We start from the raw sequence: 22,459 nt of genomic DNA on the forward strand, positions 1-22,459 counted from the left end.
TGTCAGATTGCTGAAAGTATCCGTTGTCTTGGTTTAGTCGGTTAGCCTAGTTTCAGCTCCTACTTTTCACTGTTGCTTTCTTCCCTTTTGATGCACTGCTTTTTCCCTTTACTCACTGCTGTCACCATTCGATTCATATGTTGCTCAGACTCACTGTCAGTGTCTGTTAGTCAGTGTCTCATCCACCACCTCCACTTCGTCTTTCCTCAGCAGTTACATTATTCTCTTGTACTTGTCCAATTAAAGCTGCCACCTGGGTTCCTCTGTTTAGGTACAGCATGCTTCTTCTGTCTCTTCTTCTTGGGTGGCTCAGAAGACTCCGAACTTTGGCTCCAGTCAGAACTCCCGTGGCTCCAGTCAGAACTCTGGCTCCAGTCAGAACTCCCGTGGCTCCAGTCAGAACTCTGGCTCCAGTCAGAACTCTGGCTCCAGTCAGAACTCTGGCTCCAGTCAGAACTCCCGTGGCTCCAGTCAGAACTCTGGCTCCAGTCAGAACTCCTGTGGCTCCAGTCAGAACTCTGGCTCCAGTCAGAACTCCCGTGGCTCCAGTCAGTACTCCCGTGGCTCCAGTCAGAACTCTGGCTCCAGTCAGAACTCCCGTGGCTCCAGTCAGAACTCTGGCTCCAGTCAGAACTCTGGCTCCAGTCAGAACTCCCGTGGCTCCAGTCAGAACTCTGGCTCCAGTCAGAACTCCTGTGGCTCCAGTCAGAACTCTGGCTCCAGTCAGAACTCCCGTGGCTCCAGTCAGTACTCCCGTGGCTCCAGTCAGAACTCTGGCTCCAGTCAGATCTCCCGTGGCTCCAGTCAGAACTCTGGCTCCAGTCAGAACTCCCGTGGCTCCAGTCAGAACTCCCGTGGCTTCAGTCAGAACTCCCGTGGCTCCAGTCAGAACTCCCGTGGCTCCAGTCAGAACTCCCGTGGCTCCAGTCAGAACTCCCGTGGCTCCAGTCAGAACTCCCGTGGCTCCAGTCAGAACTCCCGTGGCTCCAGTCAGAACTCCTGTGGCTCCAGTCAGAACTCCCGTGGCTCCAGTCAGAACTGCTGTGGCTCCAGTCAGAACTCCTGTGGCTCCAGTCAGAACTCCTGTGGCTCCAGTCAGAACTCCTGTGGCTCTAGTCAGAACTCCTGTGGCTCCAGTCAGAACTCCCGTGGCTCCAGTCAGAACTCCTGTGGCTCCAGTCAGAACTCCCGTGGCTCCAGTCAGAACTCCTGTGGCTCCAGTCAGAACTCCTGTGGCTCCAGTCAGAACTCCTGTGGCTCCAGTCAGAACTCCCGTGGCTCCAGTCAGAACTCCCGTGGCTCCAGTCAGAACTCCTGTGGCTCCAGTCAGAACTCCTGTGGCTCCAGTCAGAACTCCCGTGGCCCCAGTCAGAACCCCCGTGGCTCCAGTCAGAACTCCCGTGGCTCCAGTCAGAACTCCTGTGGCTCCAGTCAGAACTCCCGTGGCTCCAGTCAGAACTCCTGTGGCTCCAGTCAGAACTCCCGTGGCTCCAGTCAGAACTCCCGTGGCTCCAGTCAGAACTCCCGTGGCTCCAGTCAGAACTCCCGTGGCTCCAGTCAGAACTCCTGTGGCTCCAGTCAGAACTCCTGTGGCTCCAGTCAGAACTGCTGTGGCTCCAGTCAGAACTCCTGTGGCTCCAGTCAGAACTCCTGTGGCTCCAGTCAGAACTCCTGTGGCTCTAGTCAGAACTCCTGTGGCTCCAGTCAGAACTCCCGTGGCTCCAGTCAGAACTCCTGTGGCTCCAGTCAGAACTCCCGTGGCTCCAGTCAGAACTCCTGTGGCTCCAGTCAGAACTCCTGTGGCTCCAGTCAGAACTCCCGTGGCTCCAGTCAGAACTCCTGTGGCTCCAGTCAGAACTCCCGTGGCTCCAGTCAGAACTCCTGTGGCTCCAGTCAGAACTCCTGTGGCTCCAGTCAGAACTCCTGTGGCTCCAGTCAGAACTCCCGTGGCCCCAGTCAGAACTCCTGTGGCTCCAGTCAGAACTCCCGTGGCTCCAGTCAGAACTCCTGTGGCTCCAGTCAGAACTCCCGTGGCTCCAGTCAGAACTCCTGTGGCTCCAGTCAGAACTCCCGTGGCTCCAGTCAGAACTCCTGTGGCTCCAGTCAGAACTCCCGTGGCTCCAGTCAGAAACTTCCTGATGCTGGCTTGTCTCAGGTGTTTCAACAGGGTTCATGGGAACAGTGCAGTGGTGGAAAAAGTACCCAATTTTCATACTAAAAGTAAAGATACCTTAAAAGAAAATAACTCAAGTAAAAGTAAAAATCACCCAGTAAAATATTACTTGAGTAAAAGCCTAAAAGTATTTGGTTTGTTTTAAATGTACTTAAGTATCAAAATTAAAAGTATAAATCGTTTAAAGTTCCTTATATTAAGCAAACCAGAAGACATGATATTCTTGTTTTTTAAATTTATAGATAACCAGGGGCACAGTCCAACACTCAGACATAATTTACAAACAAAGCATTTGTGTTTAATGAGTCTGCCAGATCAGAGGCAGTAGGGATGACCAGGGATGTTCTGTTGATAAGTGTGTGAATTAGACAAGTTTCCTGTCCTGCTTAGCATTCAAAATGTAACTAGGACTTTTGGGTGTCAGGGAAAATGTAAAAAGTACATTCTTTTCTATAGGCATGTAGTGGAGTAAAAGTAAAAGTTGTCAAAAACATAAATAGTACAGTACAGATACCCCCCCAAACTTCTTAAGTAGTACTTAAAAGTATTTTTACTTAAGTAATTTACACCACTGGAAATGTGCCCCCTTGTATCTCTGAAGTGGTCAAGGCCAGCTGGTGAGGTGGGGGACACAGGAAGACCATGCCAGGATGCCGATGGTGCTGCATGGTACACCTGGTATAACCCGTTAGGGGCAGCATTGTTCACAAGTAATGAAACTACTGGTACTGCATACACAAAATGCAAAAATAAACCAGTTATACATTATGTATAATATTCAATACTATTCGCAGAGACATTCTTTTTATATTTGCTGGTGGTAAGTGCTTTGCCCAAGGGCACAATGGTACTGGGTATAGAACATAGGATATTGGAGCCAGCAACTCTTCGGCTGCAACTTCCTCCAGATTTCCCTGTCCGCCCTGGGACTCAAACTTTGGTTACTGGCCTGTTCCAGGATCAATTGATGCTCTTGCTCCATTGTCAAGTCAAACAACTTTGCGGCTACAACCACGTTAAGGCTTATCTGACAAGGCAGTAAGTATACAAGCTTGCATCAACATGTCATCAGTGATATCAACTTACCATTATTTTGCAGTAAGGCAAAAAAGATCACCTTCCAAATTGGGCTGAAAGTGCATGGATGCCAACATACCTTCAGCCACCTAAGGAAATTAAATAATGTGCCAAATGCCACCGAAAGGGGCTATTTATGCACAGGTGTTTGTCAAATATGGGGTTTACGATGTAAAAACTGTTCCCACCGGCTGTCCACTGTCCCCATGGCAACACTGTGCGAGTTCAGGTTTGCTCAGGAGACAACCGTTTTGCTAACATCCATCGAATCAGAATTACCAGTATGATTCCAATTCATGAACTCATTGTGAGTGAATTGTGATGTCACACTGATGTGCTAAAGCATGTGAGTGTTCAATTTCTTACCAGTTCCTCTGTGGTTTGGAAATATAAAAAGGTATGAACAAAGATTGAAGAAAATACAAGATAACAGACAAATGTGGTGACAACTTTATTCATGCTATTACATTTCTTCCTGAAAGTATGACAACATACCTAGGTAGGACAAACAATTTTATATGTGATGAAAAGCAAATAAAACTACATTTATACTCTTTAAAAACAGCTTGTATTTACATCTTGTCAAATAGTTGTTAATCAGAATAATGTATCTACCCCACAGAAGTAGACATTCAGAAAGAACAACCTCATATCATTAAAACCACTCTTCTTCTTGATGTACCAATAGTATTTCAAGTCTTCACTCGATCCTAACATTCCATCAAAAGCTGAACCACTCTTCCATACACGATTAAGGTGTATGATTAGGAACAAAAACTAAATTAAATGTGCTCTACGATAACCTAGGAAACTGCTAATTACATCAAACTACACAGTTTGATTATTCATTAAGAAATTCAAGGTATATTTTTCTATGAAAGAGGGTAGTTTATATTCATTTGAGTTCATCTTTCAAAAAAGGTTCATATTACAAAAAAGTTGTATTAAAAACAGGTTTTCATTAAATCTAGGTAGTTCTACAAACTCAACTGAGTTTGATAGGCGGGGAAGTAAATGATCAAAACGCAGTTCCTTGCAGGTTATTAATAAATCCTCTATGTATATCATGAAAATGGATCCGATGGAATGTAAAAATTCAGTTGGTCAAATACAAATCAGCAGTAGGTACGGATCGCAAAACATTACGCAACTCCCTCGTGGGAACAAAGAGTAAATTACTGATAAGGAATCACTATCAATCAATCAATATTTTACCAATTGGGAACAGAGTGGTGGAAGGAACTTACTATCTTAAAATGTACTAAATTTCAGGGATATAAGCCTTTCAATTCACATTAACGGATCACACACACAACGGATCGCAGTAAACTGGTCCAAATTCACAGATTGTACAGAGCCCGCTAAAGGAGAACCTGGTCATTATAAGCTGAGAAATTCTGGAAACGCCACATTCTGGCTTCATCTCAAATGGCACCTTATTTCCTATATCAGGGGAATTCAAGTCTAACCCGACGAAGTCCAGAGCCTGCTGGTTCTCTATTCTACCTGATAATTGCACCCCACCTGTTGTTCCAGGTCTAAATCAGTCCATGACTAGAGGGGAACAATGAAAACCCACAATGGAACTGGCTTCGAGGTCCAGAGTTGAGTTTGAGGGCTCTATATAGCGCACTACCTTTGGACAGAGCCCTAATAGTGCTATATAGGAGATTGTGATTTACCAGCAGATTTAAATGGACTAGATTAATGTCTTGAGAACACACACTATTGTGTTAAAACAGGTTTAACTTTGAGAATAGAAGACTGGTCCCAGATCTGTTGGCTCAACTTCTGACTATCATAATGATTTGAGATCAGATTACTGAGAACTCTTTTAGAGGTTATCCTCATCCATAGACAGGAAAGTGTTATTACTTCATATACATTTACAGTTGAAAGTGGTTTGGAGGAGTTGGGAGAGGCATCGTGAAATGTTACATTGTCACAGTGACAGGTTGAATTTGAACTGCATTAATAAAGTGCATAATGGTTTGGTACTGAAACATTGTGGTAGTGTTAATACATTTAAAACAAGTATTTTTCCCCTCAACTGCACATTTGGCATATACTCCCAACAAAATGGTAAGCTAACACAGAAATGCATGACAGTGGGGTCTTCATCAGTAGATGGATGGTGAAGAGGAAGGAGAAACACAGTGTACCATCTTCGGCTGGGGTGGCTAACCCCCCTCCTGGAGAGCTACTGGGTGGACACGTTTATCCCTGCTCTAACATTCTATATCCGGCTGATCAGCTGTGTTAGAGAAGGGCTGGAACAATAGCCTACACACACACACAGCTCCTCTCCAGATTTGGCAGGTTTCCTAGATCCCTGATCTAAGACTAGCATCCAAGGACCCTCACCAGGACCGGGCTCAGGTCAGGTAGGGGGGCAAGTATGGGGGTATTGGGGCATTAGACACCTTGTGCTGCTCCCCCCTCACAGTGGTGGTGTTACCTCCACAGTCTACATACTGGTACATCTCCTGAGTAACCTGCTCCATGTGGCCAAAGTACGCTGTGGTCACCGTCACCCTGGAAACAGGATTATTCAATATATTATTGACAAGTATTACAGTGCATTAACAAGTATTACATGGGAGAATGGGAACCAGGCTTCTGTGGTCCTGTATGAATATTTAAAAGAGATGTGTAGACAGAGTACTTACTGCATCATAAGCACAATGTTGTGCACCTTTATGGTCTGTAGGGTGCAGTAATCACTGGGAAAAAGAAGAACAGAAGCTTCAGTCAGATTGGCGGTTTCACGTGATAAGAAAAAAAAAAAGATCTTGTCCACCAGCTGGCTCTTTCTCTGTTAAACAGTCTGCTTTCACAGAGTTTCAGAAAGGGACTTGAAAGGAGCCTATTGCTGACCTTTCAGTCCATCAGCATATCCCTTGAACCACCCCAATACGTTGTGGATTTCAAAGCAGGAGCAGCGCAAGTGAAAGGCTAAACAAGAAATGAAGTTTGGGAAATCGGAAAGTATGAATTTAAGACAGGGGTCTTCAACCTTTTCTTGCCCAGGGACCCCCTCCCAGGAAAACTGGTGACCCCAAAAATGGATTTTGACTTGCCAACATTATAAATGGAAGTATAAACTCTGTCTATTAGGTAGAAAATCAACTGCAAACACATGTTCTCTAAGAGCTGCTGTTTAAAATAAAAGGTTAGCCAATGTGTTGCAAAAATGTATGTCCAAGTCAAGAAAGCTTACCTGCAGCACTTTTCACAGGTGCTTTTTTAAAGCCTACAGTTGAAGTCAGAAGTTTACATAGCCAAATACATTTAAACTCAGTTTCACAAATTCCCTGTTTTAGGTCAGTTTAGATAACCACATTGTTTTAAGAATGTGAAATGTCAGAATAATAGGAGAGAGAATTATTTCTTTCAGCTTCCATTTCTTTCATCATATTTCCAGTGGGTCAGAAGTTTACATACACTCAATTAGTATTTGGTGGCGTGGTCTATAAACTGTTTAACTTGGGTCAAACGTTTTGGGTAGCTTTCCACAATAAATTGGGTGAATTTTGGCCCATTCCTCCTGACAGAGCTGGTGTAACTGACTTGTAGGCCTCCTTGCTCGCATGCACTTTTTCAGTTCTGCCCACACATTTTCTATAGGATTGAGGTCAGGGCTTTGTGATGGCCACTCCAATACCTTGACTTTGTTGTCCTTAAGCCACTTTGCCACAACTTTGGAAGTTTGCTTGGGGTCATTGTCCATTTAGAAGACCCATTTGCAACCAAGCTTTAACTTCCTGACTGATATCTTGAAATGTTGCTTCAATATATCCACATAATTTTCCTCCTCATGATGCTATCTATTTTGTGAAGTGCACCAGTCCCTCCTGCAGCAAAGCACCCCCACAACAGGATACTGCCACCCCAGTGCTTCACGATTGAGATGGTGCTCTTCGGCTTGCAAACCTCTCCCTTTTCCCTCCAAACACAACAATGGTCATTACGGCCAAACAAGTTCTATTTTTGTTTCATCAGACCAGAAGATATTTCTAAATTAAAAATTTAAAAAGATCTTTGTCCACATGTGCAGTTGCAAACTGTAGTCTGGCTTTTTAATGATGGTTTTGGAGCAGTGGCTTCTTCCTTGCTGAGCAGCCTTTCAGGTTATGTCGATATAGGACTTGTTTTACTGTGGATATAGATCCTTTATTATCTGCTTCCTCCAGCATCTTCACAAGGTCCTTTGCTGTTGTTCTGGGATTGATTTGCACTTGTCGCACCAAAGTACACTCATCTCTAGGAGACAGAACGTGTCTCCTTCCTGAGCAGTATGACGCCTGAGTGGTTCCATGGTGTATGTACTTGCGTACTATTGTTTGTACAGATGAACGTGGTACCTTCAGGTGTTTGGAAATTGCTCCCAAGAATGAACCAGACTTGTGGAGGTCTACAATTTTTTTCTGAGGTCTTGGCTGATATCTTTTGATTTTCCAATGATGTCAAGCAAAGAGGCACTGAGTTTGAAGGTAGACCTTGAAATACATCCACAGGTACACCTCCAATTGACTCAAATGATGTCCAAAATTAAATCTAGAATAGGCTTCCTATTTCACAACAAAGCATCCTTCACTCATGCTGCTAAACATACCCCAGTAAAACTGACTATCCTACCGGTCCTTGACTTCGGCGATGTAATTTACAAAATAGCCTCCAACACTCTACTCAGCAAATTGTATGCAGTCCATCACAGTGCCATCCGTTTTGTCACCAAAGTCCAATATACTACCCACCACTGCAACCTGTATGCTCTTGTTGGCTGGCCCTAGCTTCATATTCGTCATCAAACCCACCTGGTCAGGTCATCTATAAGTCTTTGCTAGGTAAAGCCCCGCCTTATCTCAGCTCACTGGTCACCATAGCAGCACACGCTCCAGCAGGTATATCTCATTGGTCACCACCAAAGCCAATTTCTCCTTTGGCCGCCTTTCCTTCCAGATCTCAGCTGCCAATGACTGGAACTAAATGCAAAAACCACTGAAGCTGGAGACTCATACCTCCCTCACTAACTTTAAGCACCAGCTGTCAGAGCAGCTCACAGATCACTGCACATAGCCCATCTGTAAAAGCCCATCCAACTATCTCATCCCCTATAATGTATTTGCACCCCTGTATCTCTACTTGCACACTCATCTTCTGCACATCGATCACTCCAGTGTTTAATTGCTATATTGTAATTATTTCGTCACTATGGGCTATTTATTGACTTACCTCCCTTATTTGCACACACTGTATATGGACATTTTCTTGTATTATTGACTGTATGTTTGTTTATTCCATGTGTAACTCTGTGTTGTTGTTTGTGTCGCACTGCTTTGCTTTATCTTGGCCAGGTCGCAGTTGTAAATGAGAACTTGTTCTCATCTAGCCTACCTGGTTAAATAAACGTGATTATTTATTTTTTTGCCTATCAGAAGCTTCTAAAGCCATGACATCATTTTCTGGAAATGTCCAAGCTGTTTAAAAGGCACAGTCAACTTAGTGTATGTAAAAATATATTTGTGATACCGTGAATTATAAGTGAAATAATCTGTCTGTAAACAATTGTTAGAAAAATTACTTGTCATGCACAAAGTAGATGTCCTAACCGACTTGCCAGGACTATAGTTTGTTAACAAGAAAATTGTGGAGTGGTTGAAAAATGAGTTTTAATGACTCCAACCTAAGTGTATGTAAACTTCCCACTTCAACTGTATGTAATATATGAAGTTTACGAAATAAAGTTGACATAAGATATTATCCTCTTTTCTATTGTAGGTATGTAATAATAAATTAAAATTGGTTGCTAGCGATACATGCATACAAAAATAACAAAAAAAATGTTTCATGGACCCCTGGTTGAATACCATTGATCTAAAAATACGTCTTCACATAAACGTTATATGCCGAAGATCAGAATCAATTGGGCTTCCAAAAAGTCCTATGGGTCGGTGTGATCCAACATGGCTATTCACTGCAGATTTAATCCAGCTGTGACAGGCTCTCTGTCCCTCTCCAGCCTTTAGCATGTGCCCCTTTCAAGTCACACTTTAGTGTCCCGTGGTTTCCAGGCTCTATATGCGGTAACATATGAGCCTGGGGACGAGGTTAAGCAAGAACTGAAAGAGGACTCCACACTGCAATCTGTACTTCCATAGGATTGATTTTAACAACATCTCGACCATTAGGCTCCCAGTGTTCTCATAATACTAGTACTGTGACGTGCTGTACTTACTACATGTAGCTCATCTCGTCTGCTATAATGGCGGGAACCATGTAGTCAACCTGGGAACAACACAACACACAGGGTTATGATCAAAAAGGTGACATGGAGAAAGAGTGCTCTAAGAACCAAAATTAGGAAATTGACCTGAAATCCTCACTGTGACAAGGGATGCAGGGCAGGGAAGAGGTGTCTGAATCTAGTACAAAAACCCCCAGCTAGGGGTTGTTGGATCTTGAATTTAGTGAAACTGGAGTTTCTGCTGCTCGTCCAATAATGATCGTTGTGTAATAGCCACACTACTACAGTGTTATTACCAGTGGTGAAAGTAGAATTGTAAGGGCCTAATCATAGAATTACATATAGAAACCTTATTAGGATCTCCGTGTGCCTCGTCGTAAAGATGTCATTTAACTTGTAAAACGTATGACCTATTACTGTAGCATAAATATAAAGCATAGCATAAATATAACCAGTCATGTTTTCATCCTATTGTCAAACAATCACTTCAAAGGGCTCATATACTAGCTACCCGCCTACATTCATCCACTGGCAACATATTACCAGCCTCCAAACAGTGGTGAATGGAAAGAGTCATCTGTTACAGTGTAATGACATTTAGGCCAAAATGTATGTGTGTATCAGTGTTCTCGACAAACCACATCACATTTTGCGGCATAGGCTATGTCACCTGTTTTCATGCTGCTGACATGCAGTAATAATACCAAGTGGTGTAATAGTCTACAATTGTCTTGACATTTTGTTACAATTATTGTGATAGGCTCATGTACCCCAGCTATATATTTTGCCTGGACGCTGTACCCCCCCCCCCCGGTTATTGCAGAGTTGTTACCGTGTTATTAGAGTTGTGTACCTGCTGCAAGCCCAGAGGACTGATAGCGGTGCTGTTATTGATGCAGGACTTCCCGATCACTGTGTTGAAGAACTGGATCTGGGCTGTGATGTTAGACACCTCTACACTGTAGTAGTTGTTATTGGTGATATTCAGAGTGTTCTGGAATGAAGAAGAATATTTTGTAATTTTATGATCACAGAAATTCATCTTTTCACACAAACACACAGAAAACCAGAGTTAGCCAGTGCGGCAACCCTGGTGTAGTTTAGGAGTTAAGTGCCTTGCTCAAGGGCTCAATTGCCGAGGATGGCAGGATACCTAGAATCCCACTATGTTTGTGACCCAACTCATCTGCCTGAACACGGGCAACCTTTGGAGCAAAGAACCGGTTGATAAGGAAAAGCAGTCTCCTCCTGTGACTGTCCACTTGATCCAAATCATCATGGTGTGGTTAGAACATAGGAGGCTCACCGTCACGTTGAGATAGACAATCCTCTTATCCTCATCGTAGGTGACGAAGACAGACTTGACGTCCCCGTAAGAGACGTCTATGGTACGAGGGAATAGGAAGAAGACAGCCAGGCTGGACAGCAGCAGACACACAGCCACTGAGGCCATCACATACAGCTTTCTGTGAAAGAGAGAACCAAAGGCAGGGTCCGAAGTAGCAGGATACAAAGAATATTGCAAGAAAGGAATAGTTACTTGCAGTCACATGGGAAAACATTGTGACGTTTAGCCTATAGCTACCAACCCAACAACAACATTCCACTTACGTTCTCCTGGGCCTGAGTCTCTGGTCACTGTATGGAATCAATGCCACCAGCTGGTTCTCTTGGCCTGTGCAATGCAAGGAAATATTTAAACTAATCATCTGACTTAACTACAACATTACAGCAATACTAGGAATGTAACGATTGACCAACAGGCATCAGTCCCTGGTTCAACTGTTTAAGATATGAGTGCATCGATTCGCGGGAGCCCAAACCGATCCAAAGCCGGTTCACAAATGTTTTGTTTTTTTACTCGTAATTGTATGTCCCCCATCCAAAAATAGCTCTAAATCTTGTGACTGAAATTAGCAGCCTATCATTGATCTCCAAGTCAGATAACAACTGTGCACACAGAGATCCGCAACTCAAGGCAACGAGAGCCTATCCCTGATCTAATATTTGTGTATCTGCGTAGCACCTTGAGCACTTAAACAATTGTAAAATGGCTTTTGCAATGTCACATCATAAGCTTTATTAGTTAGGTGACAAATATAATTTGGGTAATTGTTAACAAATGCGCTGTATGGTGTTTTACCGGCAGAGTGAAGGCTACCGGAGTGAACACGACGGTGTGCCTTCTTAAAAATTAAAATTGTGTAATTTATTTCCTTCTTAATGCGTTGTGACAAGGTGAGCTCCGTCGGGTCTTTGTCTTTGTAAAAATGGCGGGTGGGGAAGCGAAACTAATGCGTGATGGTGAGAAGGACAGATGTAGTGTGGGAAAACTTATTTTTCCACTCGATCTGTCCAACTTATCGCCTCTAAAATGTAAATAAAACACTATAAAGAGTTTAAATAATGTGTCATTCAAAACTATGCTATATTAACTGGCTGTGTCATAGCTAGAGCCTAAATAATTTCACAGATTTCATTGGCCAATATGGTATTTTACCGATTTTGGATGATAATTCCACAGATATTCGGAAAAATAGGATGAAAAAGGCAAATATATATTTTAACTTTATAATTATTTTAGGAGGCTCAAACAATAGCAGGAAGTCACTTTCTCAGCAAAAGCTCTCACAGTGCTATCCTGGTTCCAAATACATGTGCTTCAGGGAAGCAAACAGAACTGTGAAGTAGCGCCACCTAAAACCAACTTGGGCACAGAGGATGGGAAAAACAACTAGAGCAGGCTCTCACCACTGGTGGGTGTGATGACATGATGTAACGTCCTCAAACAAGTGTATGAACATCTAGTTCCACAATTCAATTACTTTTCGGTTTTGTGTGCCAAAACTAAGACTACTGTGTGGCCTAGGGAAAAATCAAGGAAAATAGTCAGGTTATTTGTCAGAGCCATGAAGGAGTGACTGCACAGCTGCAGTGTTTTTCCCATAACAAATAGGGGTTATTATTTGACTGCCTGTGCTTGCATGTTTGTGTTCATGGTGTGTCAGAAATCTGTGCGTGCATTAGTACGTGTTCAATCATGTGGTGTTCCTAGTTGTGGATTGGTGCTGGTCCTCAGAACTTCTTCTCCAACGCTATTGACACCTATGCCGCCACCTTGCGGAAAAACTCTTAGAAATAGTTTATTCTTCATAAGATTTGTTTCATTAAATTGTGAAATCATCAATCAAATGGATAGATGGTTATCGGATCAGGCTTGAAAGGAGAGATTCACATCACTAATCATTATTGTACATTATTATCCCTCAAAGGGAAAATTCACCAGACTCTGGGGATAAAATCATAAACTACAAAGCATGTGTCCTTCATATGCCAAATTCAGTCATTGGTCTCATTCCCTCAAGCCCACAGAGTGAGTCGGAGTCACACTATTCATTATCCACAAGATAGCACCAACGTGGTTTTCCATATACATCAGCACTTGAACTGCCGTCTGACTATGATCCTGAGCTGATCAAAACTCTTACTGAGTCATATTCATTCAAATGGTATAGCAGCTTATCGATGTTATCTGAGACCAGGCTAGTAGTACTCTACTCCTCCTGTTTACCTCTAGGTATCCTGCCTGTACCCTGGCAGCTGCGACATGTGACGCTGTCCCGGCCTGTGAACTCGATGTAGGGGAACTGGGACACGTCCTCTCTCTTCCCATCATCGTCCTGTGTGGTGGTCAGGGAGTCATCGTAGCATGCCTGCATGGACAGGAGGGAGAAGGCCTTCCCCATGGTCACACCTGGAGGAGGAGGGGGTCAAAGGTTACTGGTTGGCGTTTGACATGTTTTAAAAAATATATATTTACATTGGAATGCTAAGACAATCAAGGCAGTTTAAATAATGACATTTAGACTTCTGTTTTCTTCAAGAGTACCTTGATGGGAGAAATACAGCAGCTTGCAGAAGTATTCAACCCCTGGCATTTTTCCTATTTTGTTGCCTTACAACCTGGAATTAAAATAGATTTTTGTGTGGGTTTGTATCATTTGATTGACATAGCATGCCTACCACTTTAACGATGCTAAATATTTTTTGCGAAACAAACAATAAATAATAAGAAAAAAAAACCTTGAGCGTGCATAACTATTCACCCCCCCAAAGTCAATACTTTGTAGAGCCACCTTTTGCAGCAATTACAGCTGCAAGTCTCTTGGGGTATGTCTCTACAAGCTTGGCACATCTAGCCACTGGGATTTTTGCCCATTCAAGGCAAAACTGTCAAGCTCCTTCAAGTTGGATGGGTTCCGCAATATTTAAGTCATACCACAGATTCTCAATTGGATTGAGGTCTGGGCTTTGACTAGGCCATTCCAAGACATTTAAATGTTTCTCCTTAAAGCACTCGAGTATTGCTTTAGCAGTATGTTTAGGGTCATTGTTCTGCTGGAACGTGAACCTCCGTCCCAGTCTAAAATCTCTGAAAGACAGAACCAGGTTTCCCTCAAGCATTTCCCTGTATTTTTCACCATCCATCATTCCTTCAATTCTGACCAGTTTCCCAGTCCCTGCCGATGAAAAAGATAGTTATGGTGTTCTCAGGGTGATGAGAGGTGTTGGGTTTGCGCCAGACACAGCATTTTCCTTGATGCCCAAACAGCTCAATTTTAGTCTCATCTGACCAGAGTACATTCTTCCATATTTTGGGGGGAGTCTCCCACTTGCCTTTTGCCAAACGTCTCTTTGTTGCGCCTCTGGTTAATGCCCTCCTTGCCTGGGCCATGAGTTTTGGTGGGCGGCACTCTCTTGGCAGGTTTGTTGTGGTGCCATATTCTTTCAACTTTTTAATAATAGATTTAAATGGTGCTCTGTGGGATGTTCAAAGTTTTAGATATTTTTTTATAACCCAAACCTGATCTGTTCTTCTCCACAACTTTGTCCCTGACCTGTTTGGAGAGCTCCTTGGTCTTCATGGTGCCGCTTGCTTGGTGGTCCTCCTTGCTTAGTGGTGTTGCAGACTCTGGGGCCTTTCAGAAAAGGTGTATATACACTGAGATCATGTGACAGATGATGTGACAGATTGCACGCAGGTGGACTTTAACTAATTATGTGACTTCTGAAGGTAATTGGTTGCACCAGATCTTATTTAGGGGCTTCATATCAAAGGGGGTGAATACATACGCACGCACCACTTTTCTGTTTTAAACAAGTACTTTTTTTCATTTCACTTCACTAATTTGTGTATGTCCATTACATGAAATCCAAATAAAAATCCATTTAAATTGCAGGATGTAATGCAACAAAACAGGAAAAACACCAAGAGGGATGAATACTTTCACAATGCACTGTAAATCCCACAAATGTTAATACATTTTTTGTTTAATAAGTGAGGGCCATCATCCCCTAAATTTTCTTACTGATTGCTTGTTTGCTTGCTTTGAGGACAATAAAGTGCCACTGACACGGCCCGCTACCAAAACCTGCGGCCTCTCCTTCACTGCAGCCAACGTGAGTAAAACATTTAAACGTGTTAACCCTCGCAAGGCTGCCGGCCCAGACGGCATCCCCAGCCGTGTCCTCAGAGCATGCGCAGACCAGCTGGCTGGTGTGTTTATGGACATATTCAATCAATCTTTATCCCAGTCTGCTGTTCCCACATGCTTCAGGAGGGCCACCATTGTTCCTGTTCCCAAGAAAGCGAAGGTAACTGAGCTAAATGAATAATCGCCCCGTAAGACTCACTTCCGTCATCATGAAGTGCTTTGAGAGACTAGTCAAGGACCATATCACCTCCACTCTACCTGACACCCTACCCACTCCAATTTGCTTACCGCCCCAATAGGTCCACAGACAACGCAATCACACTACACACTGCCTTAACCCATCTGGACAAGAATAATACCTATGTATGAATGCTGTTCATCGACTACAGCTCAGCATTTAATAACATAGTACCCTTCCAAACTCGTCATTAAGCTCGAGACCCTGGGTCTTGACCCCGCCCTGTGCAACTGGGTCCTGGACTTCCTGACGGGCTGCCCCCAGGTGGTGAGGGCAGGTTACAACATCTCCATCCCGCTGATCCTCAACACTGGGGCCCCACAAGGGTGCGTTCTCAATCCTCTCCTGTACTCCCTGTTCACCCATGACTTGGTGGCCATGCACGCCTCCAACTCAATCATCAAGTTTGCAGACAACACTACAGTGGTAGGCTTGAATACCAACAACGATGAGATGGCCTACAGGGAGGGGGTGAGGGCCCTCGGAGTGTGGTGTCAGGAAAATAACCTCACACTCAATGTCAACAAAACAAAGGAGATGCTAGTGGACTTCAGGAAACAGCAGAGGCAGCAGCCTCCTATCCACATCGACAGGACAGTAGTGGAGAAGGTGGAAAGTTAAGTTCTTCGGCGTACACATCACAGACAAACTGAAATGGTCCACCCACACAGACAGCGTGGTGAAGAAGGCGCAGTAGCGCCTCTTCAACCTCAGGAAACTGAAGAAATTTGGCTTGTCATCAAAAACTCATCAATCAAACTTTTACAGATGCACAATCAAGAGCATCCTGTCGGGCTGTATCACCACCTGGTACGGCAACTGCTCCGCCCACAACCCTAAGGCTCTCCAGAGGGTAGTGAGGTCTGCACAACGCATCACCAGGGGCAAACTACCTGCCCTCCAGGACACCTACAGCACCCGATGTCACTGGAAGGCCAAAAAGATAATCAAAGACAACAACCACCCGAGCCACTGCCTGTTCACCCTGCTATCATCCAGAAGGCGAGGTCAGTACAGGTGCATCAAAGCAGGGACCGAGAGACTGAAAAACAGCTTCTATCTCAAGGCCATCAAACTGTTAAACAGCCATCACTAACATTGAGTGGCTACTGCCAACACACTGACTCAACTCCAGCCACTTTAATAAATACAAAAAATTGATGTAATAAATGTATCACTAGCCACTTTAAACAATGCCACTTTATATAATGTTTACATTCCCTACATTACTCATCTTATATGTATCGCTCATTCATATATTTTATGAACATATTCTTGTGAAATTGTTAGATTACTTGTTAGATATTACTGCATAGTCGGAACTAGAAGCACAAGCATTTCGCTACACTCACAGTAACATCTGCTAACCATGTGTATGTGACAAATAAAATTTGATTCGACCACCTCGGGAACCGGAATGCATAGCGGATAAGGTACGGTGGGATTCGAGATGGTCGATGATCTGTTTGCTCACTTGGTTTTCGAATATTTTAGAAAGGCAGGGCAGGATAGATATAGGTCTGTAACAGTTTGGGTCTAGAGTGTCTCTCCCTTTGAAGAGGGCGATGACCGCGGCCGCTTTCCAATCTTTAGGAATCTCAGACGATACGAAAGATACGTTGAACAGACTAGTAATAGGGGTTGCGACAATGGCGGCGGATAATTTTAGGAAGCGAGGGTCGAGATTGTCTGATTTGTAGGGATCCAGATTCTGCAGCCCTTTCAGGACATCAGCTGTCTGGATTTGGGTGATTGCTAAATAACGTTAGCCAATTAAACTCAATTGAGTTTCCTCATTCGGTTAGCAAGAACCATGGTTGTCGACTGGTTTGTAAACTAGCTAGCTGGTTTGTAAATGAGCTAGTTAGTAAATAAACTATCATAACACAAGCTGGCTAACGTTAGCTAGATAGCGAAAATGACAGCAACAGGATAACGTTAGCAGGTTAGCTAACGATATTAGACAGCAGGCCAGTGCTGTTTGATTTGCACTGGAATTAAATGACACATTTAACTGCATACTATTCATAACCGTAAATTATTATTGTCCATCTTACCAGAATACGATTTAAGTTTTTCGTTGTAATTGTTTAAGCTTATGCAGTTCTTGTTTATCTATCAAACAAACTGACATGCGCAGTGCATTTCGAGTGAAGACGTAACTGTCTTTTTCTTAGATGAGGTTTAAATGGCAGTTGGCATTCAACAAATGTTGCATTACCGCCACCTACTAGACTGGAGTACAACTCCCTCATACTTAGTTTGAAAAAATAAATAAAATACAATCTACCACAACTCTGACAAAACATTTTTTAATAAAAATGAAATAATAATAAATAAAACTACCCTACTGCAATATTTACATCTACTTAGTCCTACTTCAGGCCAACAGCCTGAAAGGATGTGACACCACCACTTAACACACACCCTGTAACTCTTCTGATGTCAAGTCTTGCACACCCATATACCTCTCTGCAGCTGCCACCACAACCTCAATTGTCTGTGATTTACGTTCAATCCCTGCAGTACAGTTGATAACCATTGCTATAAGGCTAAAAATCCAATCTTACTGAAACATATATCACTTGTTGGCCTCCTCTCAGGATCCCTCCCCCTTGACCCATCTTCCTCTACTTTCTTCACTGCCTCAGCATATGATAACTTCTGCACTACTTTAACCCTGGAAACTCCAACCTGTCTCTCTCGCTCCGGACAATGCGGATCCCCAGCCCCATGGGCACCCCTACAATTAATTATATCACTACTTTCCCAAATTCTACCCATTCTTTATGTCTCATGCCCTTCTGCACACTTCTCACACCTAGGAATATCCCTCCTACACACTGCTGCCACATGCCCATAAGCTTGACACCTGTAGCAACGTAATGTAATTGGCACAAAAGCTCGTACGGGATAACTTATACAGTGGGGCAAAAAAGTATTTAGTCAGCCACCAATTGTGCAAGTTCTCCCACTTAAAAAGATGAGAGAGGCCTGTAATTTTCATCATAGGTACACTTAAACTATGACAGACAAAATGAGAAAAAGAAATCCAGAAAATCACATTGTAGGATTTTTAATGAATTTATTTGCAAATTATGGTGGAAAATAAGTATTTGGTCACCTACAAACAAGCAAGATTTCTGGCTCTCACAGACCTGTAAGGCTCCTCTCTCCTCCACTCGTTACCTGTATTAATGGCACCTGTTTGAACTTGTTATCAGTATAAAAGACACCTGTCCACAAGCTCAAACAGTCACACAGTTTTCCACTTCAGGGGTGGAGATGGAGAGTGACCGCATTTCAGCCATGCGTAATTGGCTGACTCCCACCACGGTTAAGGAAGTGCAGCGGTTTCTAGGGTTTGCCAACTACTACCGGAGTCTTTGGTCAGGTAGCAGCTCCCATTACTCCACTGCTGAAGGGGGGACCGGTGCGTTTGCAGTGGTCAGCTGAGGAAGACAGGGCTTTTGGTCAGCTGAGGGCTCTGTTTAACTTGGCTCCCGTGCTGGCTCATCCGGATTGCTCTTTGGCTTTCATAGTGGAGGTGGATGCATGCGAGGCTGGTATAGGAGCCGTGCTCTCTCAGCGATCGGGTACGCCACCAAAGCTCCGCCCCTGTGCCTTCTTTTCGAAGAAGCTCAGCCTAGCAGAGCGAAACTATGACGTGGGAGACCGGTAATTGTTGGCTGTCGTCAAGGCTTCTGTAGGCGTGGAGACATTGGCTTGAGGGGGCTAAGCACCCTTTTTTCATCTGGCCTGACCACTGCAATCTGGAGTACATCCGGGTGGCGAGGAAACTGAATCCTCGCCATGCAAGGTAGGCCATGTTTTTTTTTACATGTTTTGTTTTCACCCGATCCTACAGACCAGGTTCCCAGTACGCGAAGGCAGACGCACCGCCCCGGGTGTATGACACAGAGGAGCGGCACATGGATCCCACTCCCATACTCCCGGCCTCTTGCCTGGTGGCACTGGTAGTGTGGGAGCTGGACCCGGACATTGAGCAGGTGTTACGTACAGAGCCCGCTCCCCATTAGTGTCCGGCTGGGCGTCTGTACGTTCCGTCTGCTGTTCATGACCGGCTGATCTATTGGGCCCATACGTCACCCTCCTCTGGTCATCCTGGTATCGGTCGGACGGTGCGCTGTCTTAGTGGGAGGTACTGGTGGCCCACTTTAGCTATGGACATGAGGGTTTATGTTTCCTCCTGCTCGGTGTGCGCCCAGTGCAAGGCTCCTAGACACCTGCCCAGAGGTAAGTTACAACCATTACCCGTTCCACAACGACAATTGCCAGGACCGGCCGGGGGAGTGGGCAGCGTTCGTGCCCTTGGCAGAGATGGCCCAGAACTCACTCCGCCACTCCTCCACTAACCTTTCTCCCTTCCAGTGTGTATTGGGGTATCAGCCGGTTCTGGCGCCTTGGCATCAGAGTCAGACCGAGGCTCCTGCGGTGGACGACTGACTGGCGCAGACCGTCACCGCAGTGAGGCCGGGGGACCGGGTCTGGCTCTCGACCCAAAACCTGCCCCTCCACCTGCCCTGTCGGAAGCTGGGTCAGCGGTTTGTGGGGCCATTTAATGTCCTGAGGAGAGTGAACGTAGTATGTTACAGGTTACAGCTTCCCCCCGATTACCGCATTAACCCCTCGTTCCATGTGTCTCTCCTCAGGTTGGTGGTGGCTGGCCCGCTCCAGGAGTCTGAGGTGCGGGAGGTTCCTCCACCCCCTCTGGACATTAAGGGGGCCCCGGCATACTCCGTTCGTTCTATACTAAATTCGAGACGTCGGGCGAGGGGCCTTCAGTACCTCGTGAACTGGGAGGGGTATGGTCCGGAGGAGAGATGATGGGTTCCGGTGGAGGACATGTTGGATCCTTCAATGCTGAGAGAGTTCCACTGTCTCCATCCGGATCACCCTGCGCCTCGCCCTCCGGGTCGTCCACGAGGTCGGTGTCGACGCGCTGCTGGAGCCACGCGTCAGGGGGGGTACTGTCACGACTTCCACCGAAGTCGGTCCCTCTCCTTGTTCGGGCGGTGTTCGGCGGTCAACGTCACCGAACGTCTAGCCCATCACTGATCCATTTTTTCATTTTCCATTGGTTTTGTCTTGTCTTCCATCACACATGGTTCCAATCCCATCAATTCCCCTCATGTCCTTGTCGGTGATTGTTTGTTGTATTGAAGTTCTGGTGTGCGACGGGTTTTGTACCCACATTCATTATTTTGTATATGTTGGTTTTCGGAGTTTCGGTATTTTGGTTTCAGTGCATTTTCTTAAAACAAAAATGTATGTACCCTATGAATGTTTAGGCATACTGTGTAATAAAATCAATAATTAAATAAAGGTTAAATAGATCAAACTTTTTTATTTTTATTGTGCACTAAAAACGTGAATGTGTTTTTGCGGAGCATACAAAATGTCGACAATCATCCGTGGAGATCAGTGGACAAACGGCTGGACAACGCGCTGCACCGAAAAAACACATGGTTGCCAAGAAAGCAGTTAGTTTTACTACATTCTTAAAATGCGTACGCAGCATTTGTGTGTTGGAGTCACTTTGAATTCTTAATTGATCTACCATTTCTATCAGAATGGCGGTACCATTCTGCTCATCTGATTTGATTTAGATCTCTTTTAGTCCTTAAATCCGTCCATGTATACACAAAATGTCCATTTATGAAGCGAGTCTGATCCAGGAAAAAGCAGCTTTACAAAACGCTACGTCATTTTTTTAAATTAAAAAAGTCGCCGATAAACTTTGACAAAACACTTCAAACTACTTTTGTAAGCCAACTTTAGGTATTAGTACACGTTAATAATCGATCAAATTGATCACGGGGCGATCTGTATTCAATAGCAGCAGTTCTTGAAATGATGCTCCGTTTTCTCTCTCTCAAAAGTTCAAGATGTGTACTTGATGACAGGAAGTGCCTATTTCTCATCTGACCAAGGATTAACTTCAAAGCAAGTGACAGTACTGGCGACATCGTGTGGAAGCTGTAGGCATTGTAACCTGCTCGCTATCTATTTTCCCTTGCCATTGACAATACAGGCAACTTGCGGAAGGATATTCTTTTTATTTTTTGTGAACAGTTTTCCTTGGGCTTTTGCTTGCTCCTCACGCTCTGTTATAGTCACAGACATGATTTAACTAGTTTTATAAACTTCAGAGTGTTTTCTATCCACACATACTAATCATATGCATGTACTATATTCCTGGCATGAGTAGCAGGACGTTGAAACTTTGCGCGATTTTTAACAAAATGTTGAAAAAAAAGTCCCGATCCTTCTTCCACCTCTGAATGCCGTTACACTATTTGAGGCGACCATGATAAGCAGTTCTCTAGCTGCACTCCCAGTTGTTTTGTTTGTGCCACTTCCTCAACTTGTACTCCTTCCATAATTAATTGTATCCCCATGCTAATTGTATCAACCATTTCCTGGGTGAACAGACCAACATAACTTTGTTTTTCTTGGTGTTTAAAACAAGTTTGTTCCGGCAAACCCACTCCCTGATATTTTCCCAATCTACTTGTAGAGCTTGCTGTACCCGTTGAACCGATTGTCTTGCTGTATAAATTGTAGTATCATCTGCAAATATAGTAGCTTGAATTTCAGATAAGGCATAAGGAAGGTTGTTGGTAAATATTGAGTAAAGAAGTGGCCCAAGGCAGCTGCTCTGCGGTATTCCACAGTTTAAATCATGAGGGGAAGAACATTAACCACTGATATAGGTGGACTGTTTCCTGTCAGTTAGATACCTCCTTAAAACCACAATGCATGACTTTTGTCAAAATGATTTCATGATCCACTAAATCAAATGCTGCACTAAAATATATAAATAGTACACCCACAAACCTGCCATTATCCATAGCATTGAGCCACTGGTCAGTCATGTCAATCAATGCAGTGGTAGTGGAATGGTTTTTGCGATAAGCATGCTGACTGGCTGTAATCAGATCATTCTTTTCCATGTACTCCCATATTTGTCTACTCACAATACCCTCCAATATCTTACTGAGTGAATGGAGTAGACTAATTGGTTGACTATTGGCAGGAGTAATGGGTTCTTTGCTGTCTTTCGGAATAGGACACAGTTTAGCATGCTTCCATACATTTGAAAACATCCCCTTTTCCAGTGACCAATTAAATGTGTATTTCAGTGGAGCTGCCATCTGGGGAAGCAGCATAGCAAAATAAAAATTGTCCATAAGATCATAACCTGT

General features: G+C 44.0%; 1 protein-coding gene across 2 annotated transcripts; it reads right to left on the reverse strand.

The window, feature by feature from the left end:
• Nucleotides 1-3,685: 3,685 nt before the first annotated feature.
• Nucleotides 3,686-17,408, reverse strand: LOC109907361 (transmembrane protein 106B-like). Of its 2 annotated transcripts, XM_020505284.2 has the most exons (9): nt 17,288-17,389; nt 13,387-13,460; nt 13,069-13,251; nt 11,109-11,172; nt 10,804-10,963; nt 10,351-10,491; nt 9,489-9,538; nt 5,920-5,973; nt 3,686-5,785 (listed from the first exon to the last, which is right to left on the reverse strand). In XM_020505284.2, the coding sequence occupies exons 2-9, from the start codon at nt 13,433-13,435 to the stop codon at nt 5,626-5,628; spliced, it is 861 nt and encodes a 286-aa protein (XP_020360873.1). In that variant the 5' UTR covers nt 13,436-13,460; nt 17,288-17,389; the 3' UTR covers nt 3,686-5,625. The 2 variants fall into 2 exon arrangements, with proteins under 2 accessions (XP_020360873.1, XP_020360874.1); XM_020505285.2 differs by lacking the exon at nt 13,387-13,460 and having other exon boundaries at nt 17,288-17,408.
• Between the last annotated feature and the right edge of the window lie 5,051 nt (nt 17,409-22,459).

This window comes from Oncorhynchus kisutch, linkage group LG17, assembly GCF_002021735.2.
Source record: "Oncorhynchus kisutch isolate 150728-3 linkage group LG17, Okis_V2, whole genome shotgun sequence".
Classification (NCBI taxonomy): Eukaryota; Metazoa; Chordata; class Actinopteri; order Salmoniformes; family Salmonidae; genus Oncorhynchus; species Oncorhynchus kisutch.

What these genes read in the sequence shown, in the direction of transcription:
- LOC109907361 (XM_020505284.2), bottom strand. Translation starts at nt 13,435, where the DNA reads ATGCCAGGGGTTGAATACTTCTGCAAGCTGCTGTATTTCTCCCATCAA. An exon ending in GCTGTATTTCTCCCATCAAG is followed by an intron (nt 13,252 to 13,386) that starts GTACTCTTGAAG and finishes CTCCTCCTCCAG; the next exon opens with GTGTGACCATGGGGAAGGCC. An exon ending in AGACTCAGGCCCAGGAGAAC is followed by an intron (nt 10,964 to 11,108) that starts GTAAGTGGAATG and finishes TCTCTTTCACAG; the next exon opens with AAAGCTGTATGTGATGGCCT.